This window comes from Thermobia domestica, chromosome 1, assembly GCF_964235325.1.
Source record: "Thermobia domestica chromosome 1, izTheDome1.hap1.1, whole genome shotgun sequence".
In the NCBI taxonomy this organism is placed as follows: Eukaryota; Metazoa; Arthropoda; class Insecta; order Zygentoma; family Lepismatidae; genus Thermobia; species Thermobia domestica.
In genome coordinates this window covers 173954614-173971306 of record NC_137454.1, presented here as the reverse complement: position 1 = coordinate 173971306, position 16693 = coordinate 173954614, and the positions used below count along the sequence as shown (strand labels likewise).

Below are 16693 nucleotides of genomic sequence, written 5' to 3'. Positions count from 1 at the left end.
AATCCATATTATAGTTGCGTTTTCCCATTTCCTTAATCGTATAGCGATAAACACGGATAAAGGAAATATTAACAATTTAAGCTGTTTTAGTACTGTAACTATCATTAATATCTCTGTAAAGAGCGTCGTAGTGAATACATATATATGGATATTTTGCTGTAATTCATATAGTTTATAGAAAACTATTCGAAGTCTTCCTAGACTTAATAATAATAATAATAAATATGAGATAATAATAATACGAGAATGACTAACGTTACGAAAGTTTTTGAGAAAGATACATTGCAGAAATAAAATTGTTTGAATGAGAGGCACCTTCCTTTGTAAGTGAACTCGCCTAGTCTCGCAATGATCATGCCATATGATTTGGTTAGCAGTGTTGCCAAATGGTCGGAGTTCATACCATTGGGACCGCAGCTATGCAGTTGGAAAGAACTGATTTGCGAGCCACCATTCTGTACGACTTTAAATGTGATTTCAACGAATTGGAGTTACTGAAAAGATTGACCACGAACCTGAGCCTTTGGGGAGAGTGCACCATCGCGTGCAGCAGTGTTTCATTGGTTTTCAAAATTTAAACGAAGCCAGATCTCATTAGAAGACAAGGAGCGCAATGGAAGGCCATTAACAGCTGTGATAGAGGAAATCGTTGATGCCGTGGAGCAGATGATTACGGAGAATCCGTATATACAACAACATCGAATGTGCCATTGAGATTAGTACGCCGTGTGTTCCAACTTGCATAAACATTTGTGCGTGAGAAAGATTTCATCTTGGTGAGTGCCACACAACTTGGCTGAATATCAAAAGCAGACAGAATGGAATGGTCTCAAGACATGCTTCAGAAGTTTCAAAGTGGGGACTCTAGGAGGGTTTCAGACATTGTAACAGGTAGTGGGTGAACCCTGGACTTACCAGTTTGACCTAGAGACAAATCGCCAGTCACCTATTCGGGTATGTATTCTACTCCCTGAAGATGTGAATTCCTACAAAGAACAGTTAAGTACAGTGCTTGAAACCCAGTCGCTCCAATGCTTCCAGGATTAGTTTAAGAGTATGAGATAGTGTGTGGAATGAGAGGATGAGAATACATCAAAAAGTTATAATAGTTCAAATAAAGATATGTGTACCCAGAGCTGCAGGTCTCAAAACTTTTCTGGTAATTCTGGCAGTATGAAGCCCCAAAGCAGAACGTTTTTCAACTTTCTGCGACGACTGTGGAAAAATCCAATAACTTTCTGCAAGCATTTAGTAATGACAGTAAAATTAAAACAAAATTTTCAAGCCCATAAACGCAAAACTGTTTTTACAGTCCTAGTTTTTCTTTACTTCTAGGCTTTTTATGTATGGAAAAATATACAGGGAGCTTATAGGGCTGTAAAAGGACTGGATAAGTAACCAATCAAGAGATTTCTACATATATTTACTCAAAAAGAATTACAGATACTTACTTGGTGTTTCTCTTTTATATCTTAAAACATGGTGATGAGTAGGCTTGAAATGACTGTGGTATTGACCACCATATTTCTGACATAAAGCCATTTTCAAAAACTTCCTGTTTCCCTAGTAATCAGCAGATGGTCCATTTATCTAGATGTAAGCCAACATATCTGTTGTGCCATTTTCTTCAAACGAAAAAACGCTAGCTGCTTTACGGTTACACATACGACCCGCAGCTTTCACAAATCATTCTGAGGTAGCCATTTCCTAATTATTATAATCACGTTATAACCACAACAACATCGCTACCAAGGAATGCGCAATGGCTCAGCAACCATCCCGCCACCGGACAGCTGTCTGCTAGTGTCTCGACTCTGCTGCATACACTGTAGCTCTGGTGACTATAGCGTTCTTATTGGCGATTGTACGCATCGCTTAATCTTCTCTTTTGCACATCTCAAGTTTATCGGTATATTATCATGTCAACTGTTTTATTGTTCTGAATCGTGTTTTATTTACGTAGAAGAAACTCTTTCTGCAACCGTAATACTTATTTACAATTTTTCTGCCACATTGTCGCACCGTCGCCTGTAGCTGTTCTGTTTTGGTGATAGGAAGTTACCAAAGTTTACTTGCGACGATATTTTATGAAGAAAGATTTCCATATATATATATATTTGACCTTACTTATCGATTTGAGGATACAGTTATACATGGGTTATAAATTTTGATGATTGTGAGTAATCATTTTCAGTTGAGGTAATTCTAATTTTAATTTACGTCTTAGCTATAATAAATGTTGTTTTAGTCTGTAAATCTAGTAGTTACATTTAGGTTCCTAATTATTTTCGTTTTGTTATTTATATAGGTTGATTACATCATACCGATAATTACTCCGAAATATTTAGAAGCAGCAATCGGAAAATTGAACGAAAATGCCATGGATTATATTGATGTGAATTACGTAAGATATATATATACTGAGATGAATTCACATTACCTAACCCAGGGATGTCTGAACAAAAAGGTGAGATGTATTATTCCGGACCGTCATGTTAATCTTGCACGGCAGCATGCGTTAACATTAGGTTCTTCATTCCAAGTATGGAAGTACGAAAGTGAAGTTGATGATGAATTTGTGAAGTATGTAATTTTACGAGATTTCATAAGTTGAAATTCTCGAGATGCAGTTACATGTACATAACTTTTTATTTATAATAAATACATTTTATATTGGTTAAATATAACGTGTTTTCAGTTTGATTATAAATCCTAACTAGTACCATAGTACATAAAAAAAAGAACATATTTATGTGGAAACTTCTTTCTGTCAGAAAAACAGCATAAATTTTCAATTACTGTTTATGTCAACGAACTCTATGAATGTCGTTTGGTAAACCACTACCCAGGCACGTTCTACTTTTCTGGTGAAATTCATAAACACTAAGAAAGCTTCTGTTGCTACGTAAGTACCCCCCCCCCAAAAAAAAAAAAAAAAAAGGTAACAAAGGACTAGTTATGAAATCTTTCAGTTTAACATCCCACGTTATGCCCTTTTTGGCTAAAGGAGACAATGATTAAAGCAAGTGAATGATGATGAAAGAATTGGTGGAATGACAAAGTGGTAGGAAACACGAGCACCCCGAGAAAACCCACGAACATGATGTTATTCACCAAAAATACTTACTTGACCGGAGATTGAACCAGGGACTCCACGCACCAACACCACCAATGAACCGTCCCCTTCAGGACTAGTTATGAATTTATTTAAAGCACCACCACCACCTTTGTTGTTGCCCGCGACAGGAAAAATAAGTAGCGCATCCGCAGAGCGAAGCAGGCTCAAACAGACAAAAGGAGTACAAAAAAGTAAAAAATTGCGGATGTCATTGGTATTTTGTGTTTTTTATAATTTCATGTACCTCTATAGTATACTGCTCCTGAAACCTAAGCAACCCGAGACAATGTGGAATAAATGACGTGTGAGGCCCATTAAACACTGGTAGAGACATGCACATACTCACAGGTAAGGTAAGGACCCGCCATAGCACGTGCGTAACACCATCGCAACCGCAGTGAACACTTTTTGCGAGGAAACGTACACGACAGCCCCGTTGTGTCCGAGGCTGCAAGCAGTGAGTTGGAGGTTCCTGTGTAGTATATCAAGCGTAAACACCTTGCAATAGCTGGCAGACGACATTTGAGTGACGTTGACAGCGTGAAAATAATTGGGCGATTGGAACTATTAGTAGGCCGATCCCAAGTGGTCCTGAAGCAGGAATTCAATGTGAACAGAAGTGTTGTGTCAAGTCTGTGGAGTCGCTTCCCAAATGGACACACAGTCAATAAACATCATAGAGAAGGTCGTCCGAGGAAGATGTTGGACGCTGATGACCGGTTTCACACACTTGCTGCCAGACGTGACCGTCAAGCATCATGCTCTCAACTGGCAAATGATTTGTTTCAGGCAGACGTGAAATTGTTCTTCGGCGGCTCAGTACAGCAGGACTGTAGCGAGGCGACCTATGATGTGTGTCACTGAAACGGGAGCACAAACGTGCGTATTACACATTGTGTCAGGAACATGTTGCATGGGGGAAACAGTCGGCGTGCGTTATGTTCGATGAGTGTTGATACAGCCTGTCGTCGAATTCTGGTCGGACATTAGTGTTGAGACAACCAAGCTATCACCCAAACTTCATTGCTGAACAGTCGTCCTTTGGCGGTCGTTCCATCATGGTGTGAGATGGGATCATGCTGGAGGAAAAAAACGACCTCCATATTGTGGAACATGCCACTTTGACGGCACAACGGCATCGGGATGAAATTTTCCATACACATGTGCGCAATTTCCGCAGAGCACTTGGTCCAGACTTTCTGTTTATGGATGACAACACTCTCTTACACCGTGCACATCTGGTGTCCGAATATCTGGAGAACGAAGATATTAATGCATTATATGGCCACATGTTTGCCGGACTTGATCCCATCGAGCATGTATGGGATACTCTTGGGCGGCAAACAGCGCAGCACAATCCAACACCACGCGTTCTTGTTGAACTGCGAACAGCTTTCCTCGAGGAGTGACGCCATCTACCGCAAGACTTGATCAACACTGATCTGCAGCATGGAGGCCAGATGTCGTGCTTGTGCCTCTGTTCGTGGTGGTCACACGCCATATTGCCTACCTATGCCCTTGCACAGTCGTTTTACTGTCGAGGTATCGTAGTTCTGTACTTTCTGGTCAGTCTGTACATCCTAACTGTATTGTTGTGCTTCATTTGTGTTGAATTGTGCATATGTACCGTCTTTCTGTAGATTACTTGATGCAGTGATCTTGTAGTCTTATTTTGCTACTTCCTTCGAGTCGCTTAAGTTTTGTGGACCAATGTATATTTAAATATACATACTGAGGAAATATATATGTATTATGTATGTATATATGTATTTAAATATACATATATACATGCTGAGGATCAGAAAAATGGAAACACCTATAGTTGGCAACACGTCAGATGTATGGGTTGGCAGTGGTGTCGTGGCGCCCGCAGCGCCGGACCGCTGGTGGTGGTGTGTTAGGTCGGTCTCCATACTACGTCAGGCGCAGTGGAACAGCAGTGTCCAGTGGCTGCAGCAGACGAAGGTAGTGTAAAATGGGAGACCTCTCAGATTTTCAAAGAGGGCAAATTGTTGGTGCGCGGTTATGTGGAGTGAGTGTGACGGCAGTGGCTACTGTGTTAGGTGTGTCGCGTGGGACAGTGTCGAAGGTGATGACGGCCTACACAACACACGGTGAAACCACATCGGGGAAGCGGAACAGTGGGCGGAAGAAAATCATGAGTGACAGGTCACGCCGGGTATTAAAGCGCATTGTCACGCAGAACCGTCGTGCCACTGCGGAGCAAGTGACGGAGGAACTCAATCAGCACCTCCCCCACCCTGTTTCGACAATCACAGTCCGCCGCGAATTACATGACATGAACTTACGGGGTCGTGTTGCACGGGACAAACCGCTCATCAGGGACCATAACGCTTTCGCACGCCGCAAATGGTGCCGCGACCATGCCACTTGAACCGTTGAGGACTGGAAACGTGTGATATGGTCGGATGAGTCATCCTTCACCCTATTCCCAACCACGGGCCGTGTTTGTGTGGAGAACGCCCAAAGAAGCTTAAGATCTGCAGTGTCTCCGCCCAACTGTGAAACATGGCGGAGGTTCGGTGATGCTGTGGGCCGTCATATCATGGTTTTCATTGGGTCCTGTGGTCACATTTAGCGGACGAATCACTGCCAACGATTATGTCGCAATTTTAGGAGACCACTTGCATCCTATGGTCCGGATGTTGTTCCCGGACAATGACGCCATCTTCCAGGATGATAATGCACCCATTCACAAAGCTGGCGTTGTTGCAGCGGTTTGAGGAACATCGGGATGAAGTTCAACACCTCCCTTGGCCCGCCCAATCCCCAGATCTCAACATAATTGAACATCTGTGATCCTTCTTGGAAACACGACTCCGGCGACGATTTCCACCTCCATCCTTTCTCACAGAACTGGCCGATGCCCTGCACGAGGAGTGGTGTAAAATTCCACTTGCTACCATTCACGACCTCTATGCCTCCATCCCACATTGCATCAAGGCTGTTCTGACGGCGAAAGGTGGCCCGACACCATATTAATTTGGTAAGTTGAAATTTCGTTCAGGTGTTTCCATTTTTCTGATCACCATCTGTAAGTAATATATATATATGAAACGAAATCTTTCAGTTTAACATCTCACGGTTATGCCCTTTAGGCTAAGGGAGACGGATGATTAAGGTTTGTGAAAGATGATGGAAGAATTAGTGGAATGAGAAACTGGAAGGAAACAGGATTACCCTGAGAAAACTATGTTGTCCACCACAAACTTACGTGGCCGGGGATCGATCTAACGATACTACTACCAGAGGTAAGCACTCCATCACTGAGCCACTGTGCTCCACACACGTGAGAAGTAAGTTTTAAAATGCTTGAAATAATACTCAAACAATAATCCTGGGTGTGGCTATGGTCTAGGTAACCAATTTTATATGCTTCGATCTTCTCTTTTCTACTACAAACTTGTAAAGTTTTATTCAAGAAATTGTGAAACGAAATACAATATCTACTTTCCATAAAATTATCCGTCGCAACAGATTAAGCCTCTAATGTTTTTCGTGATTATCTTTTGTAAACGAAATGTGACAATAATGTTCATTAATTAATTGACATTTGATGTCTCTGTTCAGCACCAAAGTGGGATTCAGATCACTACTCGAGTTTGTATTCTAAGGAAAACACTCCGATCTCGAATAAAACACAGGACTACGCGGTAGTTAACCCTCGGCACCAAGAGGCACTATGCAAGAATTACTATGATGTCAAACTATAAAGAAATTAGTATTTTTGATTAATTATATCTTCCTTATTACCATGTTGCTATCTAAAATCAAATTGACGGTTTTATAGCCTGCTGTAAAAAGAAATTTCATCATTGCACCCACGTAGATGTTTAGTAGCTTTCCACCTGGTCTTTTAATTTTTCTTGTCTTCCTTCTCTATCTGATAAAGCCTTTTATCGAAAGAGCTTACAGTGTACTGGTTAGCTCATGATCCTGTCTTTACTATTTTCTGATAATTTGTCTTTTAATCAAGATTCCTTTGTTCCCACCAAAAGCCCTCTCAACGACTAACCTTGATCACGACCTATTTGTACTGGAACGGTATTATAGATCCGTAAGAGCAATTTATTGGAACCCTCACTACGCTGTACACCTCAGCTATCAAAAATATTTTATTAAATGACATGCTTGTAGTGTTGACAAAAATGGCCAAGTAAGGTTAGTGGTGGTAACATGTGAATGTGTAAATCCTGGTAAGTGGTCAAATATTTTGATGTACCGCCCCGTTTGGGGAAAAAGCATACATTGATTTAACCATGAACCTTCCAACACGATGTTTCTAAGCTATATCTCGAAACAACCAACCTGTCTTTGACAGAAGGTTCCTTTGTGGAGAAACTGAGTTCATGATCAGAAAAAAAATCTCAGGAACTGATTAACCAGTCCTATGATTTTATTATTATTTTACGTATTGTTTTAATTCTAACAGAGTTCGTGAGGTATGCTGTCATTTCCGTGAGTTTGAGAATGTTAGAGATGAATATTAATACAGATTTCAGATTGAACGAGAAGAGTTTAAGTTAAACGATACTTATCAGGAGTTTAAGGGGTCCAAGTAGTTAATTGACTATCTGTGGGTGTTGTAAGATAAAAGTGACGGCGGAGTTTAATTAGCGATATACACCAACACATTACAAGGGGTGGTGTTTTAGTCTTGGTAGCTTGAATTAAATGTTGCAGATTTTGATGGATATTAACACGTACTGTGCATGAGTAAAAAGTATTAAGAAGCAATATACAGCTTATTATTTATTGTAGAAGCACAGGTATTTTAGACTGTCGCATCCTATGCTTGATTTAATTGTTAATGGCAGTTTCTACTTGAGTTTGATTTATGTCTTCATACAATTACGTTACCGTCCTAGGCGATTGTATTTAACTGTTTGACGTATTAAAAGTGCAATAGATTAAGTCGCATGCATCACTAATGACTTCAGATATCATTACCAAACCCTTTGACAATTTAACTGAGTTTGCTAAAAGCTCTAAAATAAGTATCCATGCGTTTCTGTGTGTACAATACAGTCTTAAGAAATTATTTTATTATGAAGTTGTAGTTGCTGCCTGATTTCTTTGTCTTAATGATGAATAGAACGGTAAGTAGTACAGCAATTAAAAGTCGCACATCACAAGTAAACCCATAAATTTCAAGCACACTCAGTATTAATACTTAAATATTGTAATGTATGGTAAAGACGGAACATGGGTTTTTCTTTCACTTTTTATTATCAAAAGTTCTATAGGAGTTCTTTGTACACTGTGTTACAAATAAATAGGTATCTCTCAATAATAGTTCTTTCGCTATGAGTTTGGACCTCCTGTTCGTAACAACGTGGAAGTGGGTTGGTGTCTCCTGCCCAGTGCAAAGTGGAGACGAAAGGAACCTCCTGCCCGTAGCGGTGCGGAGATAAGATAGGAATCTTTTGCTCAGAGCAGCACACAAAGATAAGGTTAGGGAGGCTCTCCTGTTCAAAGCAGCGCGAAGAAAAAGGTAGGAATGATCAGCTGGAACTGATGTCTTCTGTCTCTCGACGTGCTCTTTATAGCCGATTTTGGAGGCGAAGTCTGTGGAGGGGTTGTAGGGGTCTCTTCGCGTTCTCTTCATATTTCTTCGTAGATGGTGTCTGTCAGTTGCTTGATGATCCCCTTGGAGACACATTTGTTGTTATTTACAAATATGAGGAAATATTGTAATATTGTTTCATACAGCTAAAACTCTAGATTCCCTCATGTAGTTTTGCAAAAGAGGGTTGAAAAACTATTTGAGGCAAGAAGAAACAATGCAAGAAATTGGCTGATTGGCGTGTTAATGAGTACATCTACCCCATCTCCATTACAAAAAGATCAATAAAAAAGCATACTACTCATTTAAAAAATATAAACAAAAATAAAATTTTAAAAAATTAAATTTGAGTTTTACGTCCCACGTACATGCCGGCTAGGCTAAAGGAGACGGTGATGATGAAAAATGAATGAAATGGTGGAATGAAGAAAGTGGGAGGAAACGGAAGAACCCGAGGAAACCCACTCACACAGTATGATCTTGAAGCTTTGCTGGCGTCTAATATTAATCCAATGTTCTCGGAATTGCTGCCAGAGTAGGTGTTGCTGTGCTGAGCTTTCGTTCATACAGCGGCAACATCTTTACAGCTCTGAAGATGTTGCCGCTGTATGGTAACGAAAGCTCAGCACAGCAACACCTACTCTGGCAGCAACCACTCACACAGTGTTTGTCCACCACAAGGTTCATTTGGAGAGAGCTGGGATCGAACCCGGAACTTCATGCATCAGAGGTCAACGCTTTACCACTGAGCCACCGCGGCCCCAAACAAAAATAAAATGTGAACTTAATACAAGTTCGATAAAATATGGCGAAGTTTATATATATATATATATATATATATATATATATATATATATATATATACACCGAGTGTTCTAAAAACTGCGCCCACGGACCATAGAGCACTATTCTACAGGCCAAAATAAAGTGAAAATGTTATGATGATATGCCCTCCGGGGCACCCTTCAGCCGCTATGGGGAATCAAAATTTCACAATGTAGCAACGTCGCAGATTAACCTGGAGCCATTGCCATTACTCTACGAATACAACAAGCACTTGAATCGATTGCTACACTAATAAGTGACGCTAGTGTCAATCAATATCGACTTTAGCTGCCATCTGGAAAGAATCGGTATAACTATTTGATAGATTGGTAGATCTAATCTATGGTTCTTTATTTGCGACGTTGCCACATATTGTAGTTTGAGTCTCCAGACGAGGACTCAAAAGGTATACAAATATATATATATAGATAGATAGATAGATAAAAGTCGCGAAAACACTAAAAAGTAATAAACATATAATAAGAGAAAATACTAAAAGAATCCCAATAGTAAATGATAAATGTCTGTCTATGTTAATCCTGGTAATAAATCACGCTAATAGATGATGCTACTTGCGCTATTGCTTGCCTGTTTAAAGAAGTCCTTCGATAATTACATAAATATGATATGAAGTCTGATATGGTTGGGGACAAGCTAAAAAAAAATATATTATCCGTAAACATTAAGAACTTTTTAATTAAGCATGATTCTAACATATACAGGGTGAGGCAGAAGTCCAGCACCACCCTTGTATTTTTGCAACGGATTTAGGATTTAGATTTCTGGGCTTTCAACATCTAAGACCATTTAGCCTTTCACGATTTTTGAGGGATGATGTCCCTCGGTGAGCACACAATCCGGGGAAAGTGAAGGAAGAAAAGATTAAGGAAGGAAGGAAGCGGCCTGGAACCTATAAGTTAGGTACCACCCCGGCATTTGCCTGGTGGGAACGAGCAAAACCTCATTCAGGTTGGCTAGTCTGAAAAAGCGTGTTACACTTTTTCGACCGAGTGACCCCATCGGGAATCAAACCCGGGACCGCTCGCACCGAAGGCTAAAGCGTTAGCGTATGATCCAGATAAAGAATGCAATTTGCAAAATGGGCCGTGAAGAAACGAGGATCCCATATTTCCTCTTAGTGTGTTGTTTAGTGACGAGGTTCTGCTCCATGTGAACAGTGAGGTCAATAAACGGAACTGATCAGACACAAATCTTGCATGGAAAGATGGCTTGAGAGTAATTGGTGCGAAAAGAGTGATGGTATGGTGTGGGATATGAAACCGTTCCACGGATCATCGGACCGTTCTTCATCCATGGGAATCTATATGGGGACAGATCTTGAAATGCTGCAGGAACACATGTTCCCATCACTGCTGAACCCAGAAGGTGACTTCACTCTCATTTTTTCAACAAGATGGTCCGCCTCCTCACTATGCATCGTGTCACACAGTGATTGAATGCACAATTCCCGAACCACTAGATTGGTCGTTGAGGGCCAACTGAGTGGCCACCCCGTTCGCCCGACCTGACACTCTGGGACTTTTACCTGTGGGGCCTTCTCAAAGCACTTGTTTATCACTGATCACTGATCTATGACACCTCGAACAATGAATCAGACACGCTTGTGACGCTGTGACGAAATGTTATTACGTGTCCACACAACAGGGAACACATTGAGCATATCTTGTACGATTCCACATGCAATGTTTCATAAAATTTCATTACTGATTAAAATTAGGCGAAAAATAACTTCAGATTCGCATTTCTGGCGAAATTCTATTCTAAAATCATATTACGCATGTCCCCCTCCCATTTCAAATATTGAACTCAAAATGGTGGGTTTCAAGATGGCCGCCATAATGTCAAGTAGCACCACCTGGTGCGCCCTCACCCCAATTATCCATACCCAACGTTACGTCATTTTTCCTCAAACCGTTTCAAAAATAGAAAGAGCGGTGCTAGATTTTTGCCTCGCTTTGTAGTGTACAGCGAACCGAACAACTAGTAAGAATAAATAAACAACAAAACATGCAAAAGTTAAGAGAATCATTATAATAATTTCAATCCCGCGAATAAATGCAAGAAAACAGTCACACACACACACACACATATATATATATATCCATCAAAACCTGACTAATATTATAGTTAGCTCTAAATGATCTCTGAAATTTTGACTATTCCAGACCCGAACATTCTATAAAAATATACCGAGTTGAGTTGATTTGAGTTTAACGTCTCTTTCAGCAGTGAGGCTATATGAGACGGACCTACTGATTAACGTGGAATCCGAACCACATGAGATCCCGCCGGGAATCGAACCCGAATCTCCCACGTCAAAGGCGCGTACGCTAATCGCTTAGCCACGAAGGAGCTCAAGAATATACCGAATACTCTGTTGGATGATATATTCTTTATAATATGGACAGTTACTACCACACATTAAATATGAATGTGTGAGGTGAGTACGTCCGATACACAAGTGTACTAGGACCACTTTATTACTACGTGACGACGTGTGCCAATTGTCCAAAATAAGGTTTAGTAAGTGGACCTTATTTTCGTTGATCTCGTTCCAATCTGCTTGCTAGTGATATCCAAGCACGAGAGAGGATGCTCCAGTGCTACACTTACCAATGCGGCATTATTGGTTACTGTGTCATCGCGCTTGTTTCCGTAAACGCCCACATGTCCTGGTACCCAGCAGACAACGATGATAGCACCTGTTGTTTGGTATCTCAGAATGTCTTGCACGAGGACATATTTACTAAAGACAATCTCTAACGTAACAATAAAACTTTTTGAGTCAGTGCAGATAAACACAAGACGAACGAAAAAATGGTTCAGGACAGGGTTCGATTTGTTAAATTACCAATGGGGGGGGGGGAATAGGTGGATCACAGTATGTAGTGCATTTGCATATACATTAGGGGCAGTGGGGCTTCAAAGTTGTGAGATGGCCAAAAATACTTCCTGTAGCCTCCTCTAATCAGAGTAATATTTTATGTTCAAATTCAAAATCTAGCTAAACAAAACATTCAATTATCAAAAGTAACAAAACAATAACAGAAAATGTAGTAAAGATAGAGTAATACAAAAAGTACGTACATACAACAAACTAAAGTTGTCTTTTTTTAAAGAAAAACATTACTTACGTTTTAGTTGAAAAGGCGAGATGAATGTTAACATTCTTTGACATTTCTTGCTTTCCCGGTAGGATTGTCTGTAGCACTGTGACGCTTCAATTCTATCCACATTGTTGCATATTTTTCGGTATTAAAGAAATGCAAAGGTGGACCATTTATAGATACAAAAAGAGCTTGCTAGGTATTACAATCTACATACGATTCCTCAGATTATTCAATGTTTGATTCATAGCACTAAACCCACGCTCACATTCTGCAGTTGATATCGGTATTATTTCCACAGCTTTCTTAATGTTCAAAAATAATACACACGCATAGGTTTGATTTCATAATAAATATGCTACCAGAATATTGATCGATATAAGTAAGTATTCGGTTTAGACCAGTGTAAAATGCACTTCGCGCAAGGACAAACGCACAGCTACTATCAATTCAACACGAGAGAACACTAGAGAGCTCACCCACATCTAACTTGCTGCGAACAACTCTTAAAGTCCTGGCTTTGCCTTTTTCTTTTCTTTTTCTTTAAAGCCAAATGGAACCTATATAACTCTACGATTGTTTGAAAATCCAAGTTAACCGAAGTGGTGTATTGTTATCAATTTAACGCCGGCCCCTATGTGGCTACGACCGATAGAGGAAAGCATCTATGTTCTCCTACGCCCAACGAGCAATAAAACTTAATGTCCCAAACGGATCTGTCACGGCGATAGCCACAGAAAAAAACAAATATGATATTGACCCCGCAAGCGCGAATGTATAGTAACTTAAATTTCCTCTATACTTGTAATTTTCCTCATTGCCTTTATTCCTTCTCAACAACCATTTTATTCTAGTGATAGTGTAGGTTTCCAGTGTTCTCCTGAAATCAAATTTTCCAGTTCTATTCCTTTATTAGCTATTAAAAAAAAAAAAAAGAAAAAAGAAAAAAAAAAAAAGACTACTGTAGATGACAACACAGATTTTTATTCATTCTTACCTTTGGTTGCGGAGGCTGTAGGGTCCAAAATTTCAAACATATGTTGACCGCAAGAGCAATAAACATTTCTTCCTTCTGTAATGTGATGCACGGGTAAAGAGGGAAAACTATGGTCTACTTGTGCTTTTGCTAGTACCTTAATTGTTTCTTTTCTTGTCGGCGGAAGAAGAAACGCATTATTGGTATATTGATGTCGGGTGCTCCGAGTTTCAATGGTAAGCTTAAATATCAAATCTTCCTCTTCATCTTTGCTGACAAAGAGGAAGGGAACCTTGCAAATATACTAGAGACCTTGAAACAACACGCATCTTTGGTTTTGTTTTCTTGCAAGATTCGTTTAAAACTCCCCAAAACGGTATTTTTATGCAAGTAGCTAGCACAAACAAATACAGCCTCATGTACGGGAAAGAAGAAAAGGGAAGTGAGACAGAAGAAGCGTCATCTAAACTTAGAAAACAGAATACTCTAAGAGTGTGATTTTAAATATTTTCCATGATAAAGGAACTATGTACAGAGAGGGGAAAACCATTATCTCTGGTTGGGACGACATTAACTAAACCAGAAGCCGGGATGATTTTTCCAGAGGGGGGGGGAAATCCCAGGCATCCCCCCCGTACAAATCGAACACTGATTCAGGGCAAGCTTAAATGCTGTTAGTTCGAGCAGTGATTACTTATCACAGGCGATGCAAAATAAATCCTCGTTTGTCTTCGTCCGTTAAGAAGGCATTTTCAGCAGAATTCTCAATTTTAGAACAGGCAGTATACAGAAGGTAGTTGCTGGTTTCTGGTGGCAAATTCGATCTCTAGGTATCAGCATGTGTGAATAGATCAAAAAAGTTATTGCGAGAAATTTGAAAGTGCTGTGTATTAACTTGCAGGAAGAACGGTTGTGTGTGTGTAAATGGTCATTAACTCCGAAAATTATGGCGTTCTGGGAAGGTAATATTTCAGCTCTTTTCGACATTTGTTATATTTATATCAAAGTAAAGTGTATGACAAACTGTTTTCGGGTGTCAAAGAAACGCTGTGTTGAATCGAGACAAAATGAGGAGTCCTGTTGCTAATAAGTTTTCCAGTACTATATATCGTAGATACCCGCGTACCTCTAATGTATTGCGAAGTGAGAACCCACCATCTCAAAGAACAGCAGCAAGAGCAGTACAATGATCAGCAGGACCTAAATCGCATAATTGCGCGCAAAGATTTGCATAAACTAAAGAAACATAAGGCTCGAGTTCATATGCTCCGCCCCTCACACATAGAAAGGAAGACGAATCATCGAAAGTTGTACGAGAAGGCACGTGGAAGTTTGTAGTTAATCTGGACAAGGTATGGATATATTTGTCGAAATGTAACAAAAAGAGGATCCTCTATCGTACTAGTGTTTCAGAGGGCGTTCCAATTAGGTACATGAATGTGTGGGAAGTTCCATATGGCTTTATTGTTGTCGGTGATTATTGCTATGATGACAAACTTACGCTATGCAGAGGGGAAAAAAGGGATAAAATAAATGCTGCTTATTTCCTGAAGAACAGTTTGGAGTCGCTATACCGCCAAGATATTCCATCCCTACATGGCAGCAACACATTTCGCGTTGTTATTCAGCAGAACAAAGAGTGCATTTATACAACAGTCAACAATGACATAAATGGAGCGCGCGCGAATTCATGCAATTTCCGTGAAATCTCCTGGATTTTTGTCGGTACCCATGGTTAGCACGAGCGTTGGGTTCTCGACACTTGTGCATACTTGACAGTGATCGGTTGGAAAGTTTGTCAAAAAGTATGGAACCCACATGATCAATCATATTTCAACGTATTCTCTTTGTGACAACTGAGATGCAGGTCGATTGCTAACATACAGGAGCACATCGAGCACAACCCGCTGGAGGCATAATGGTATTTCTCAAGCTGGTAAAGGTGCTAAATTCATTATCATAAACCTGAAATGACCTTTTGTGAGAAAAAAAAGTAAAACTGGCAACTGAAAAAAAGTAACAATACGATCAGCACCCCAGATGTGGTGGAAAAACCAAAAAACAGCAAATCCAGAGCTCGGAAAGAAGAATAATTAAGATTATGTAGAAGTTGTGTTTACGTTAAGTGGCGATCGATAGTCGTATCAAAATGTCAGATAGTATCAACGACTAAGAGATGACCTCCACCGAGATACAAGTCAAGATCAACAAGGCAACTTTGTTGGCGGTTGAAGTGCGAGGTGCACCAACTGTTTTTTTGATCAGACAACCGAAAACCTAACGACCAGTGAACAAGATAATTTAATGTCAGTTGAAGCTGTTGAATAATATCGCGAAAGTTTCTGGAACACAATAAATAAGATCGTCAACCACAGACAGGCCTTGATCTAAGACAGAACACTGCCTTGGGAACCACTGTTCCTGTAGAAATCACTCCTAAGATATTAGAATACACAAGCACTTTAACATAATATTCATCCAGAAAGTTCTTAGTGAATTCCGTCAAGTGGCCACGTAGATTTCTGTCATTATTATGCTATTTTTAAACTTGGTAACGCAAAGTTGTGTCGTAAGCAGGGTTACCAAATTTCATGAAGCAGAAAAGAAAGCATCTAACAAAATATTTATTTACAACATGTGAACAGGTGTAAATACCCTTTTATATTTTAAATGACATTTTCTTTACTGCTTTACACAACTCTGAACACTTTAAACAACAAACATCATCTTCCGTTATAAGATGTTTTTGTTGAACAAATTATACCTTTCTCTTTCCTGGGCAGTATTAGCAGACAAACTCCTTCGAGATGTATTCTACTATTATACATGCTTCCTTTACGATCGATAGATAAAAATACATTTTTTCTTCAATTATTAAAGAACCCCGGCAATTGGTGACCCTGGTTATAAACCTTTCTAAATTTGTCTTCCAAGATGAGCAAGGCTATTTGTAGTGGATCTGAAGCAAAGAAATCTACACTGAAAATTGCTCAGAGTGTGTGTCTAAAATACCAAACCAGATAGCCATAGCCGTCCCCCCCCCCCCCCAAAAGAAATCT

General features: G+C 39.9%; 2 protein-coding genes across 5 annotated transcripts in view; one reads left to right on the top strand and one right to left on the bottom strand.

Annotated features, from left to right (window-relative positions):
* LOC145691174 (uncharacterized) overlaps positions 1-2687 on the top strand; it is a 31248-nt gene extending 28561 nt beyond the window's left edge. For all 3 annotated transcript variants that reach the window (XM_081766882.1, XM_081766879.1, XM_081766880.1), the window contains one exon: positions 2309-2687. In XM_081766882.1, coding sequence (XP_081623008.1) covers positions 2309-2614 — 306 coding nt within the window. In that variant the 3' untranslated portion in view covers positions 2615-2687. The remainder of the gene's footprint in view (positions 1-2308) is intronic.
* Positions 1-16693, bottom strand: part of LOC145691148 (uncharacterized) — a 202866-nt gene that overhangs the window by 159598 nt on the left and 26575 nt on the right. The window lies entirely within an intron of this gene.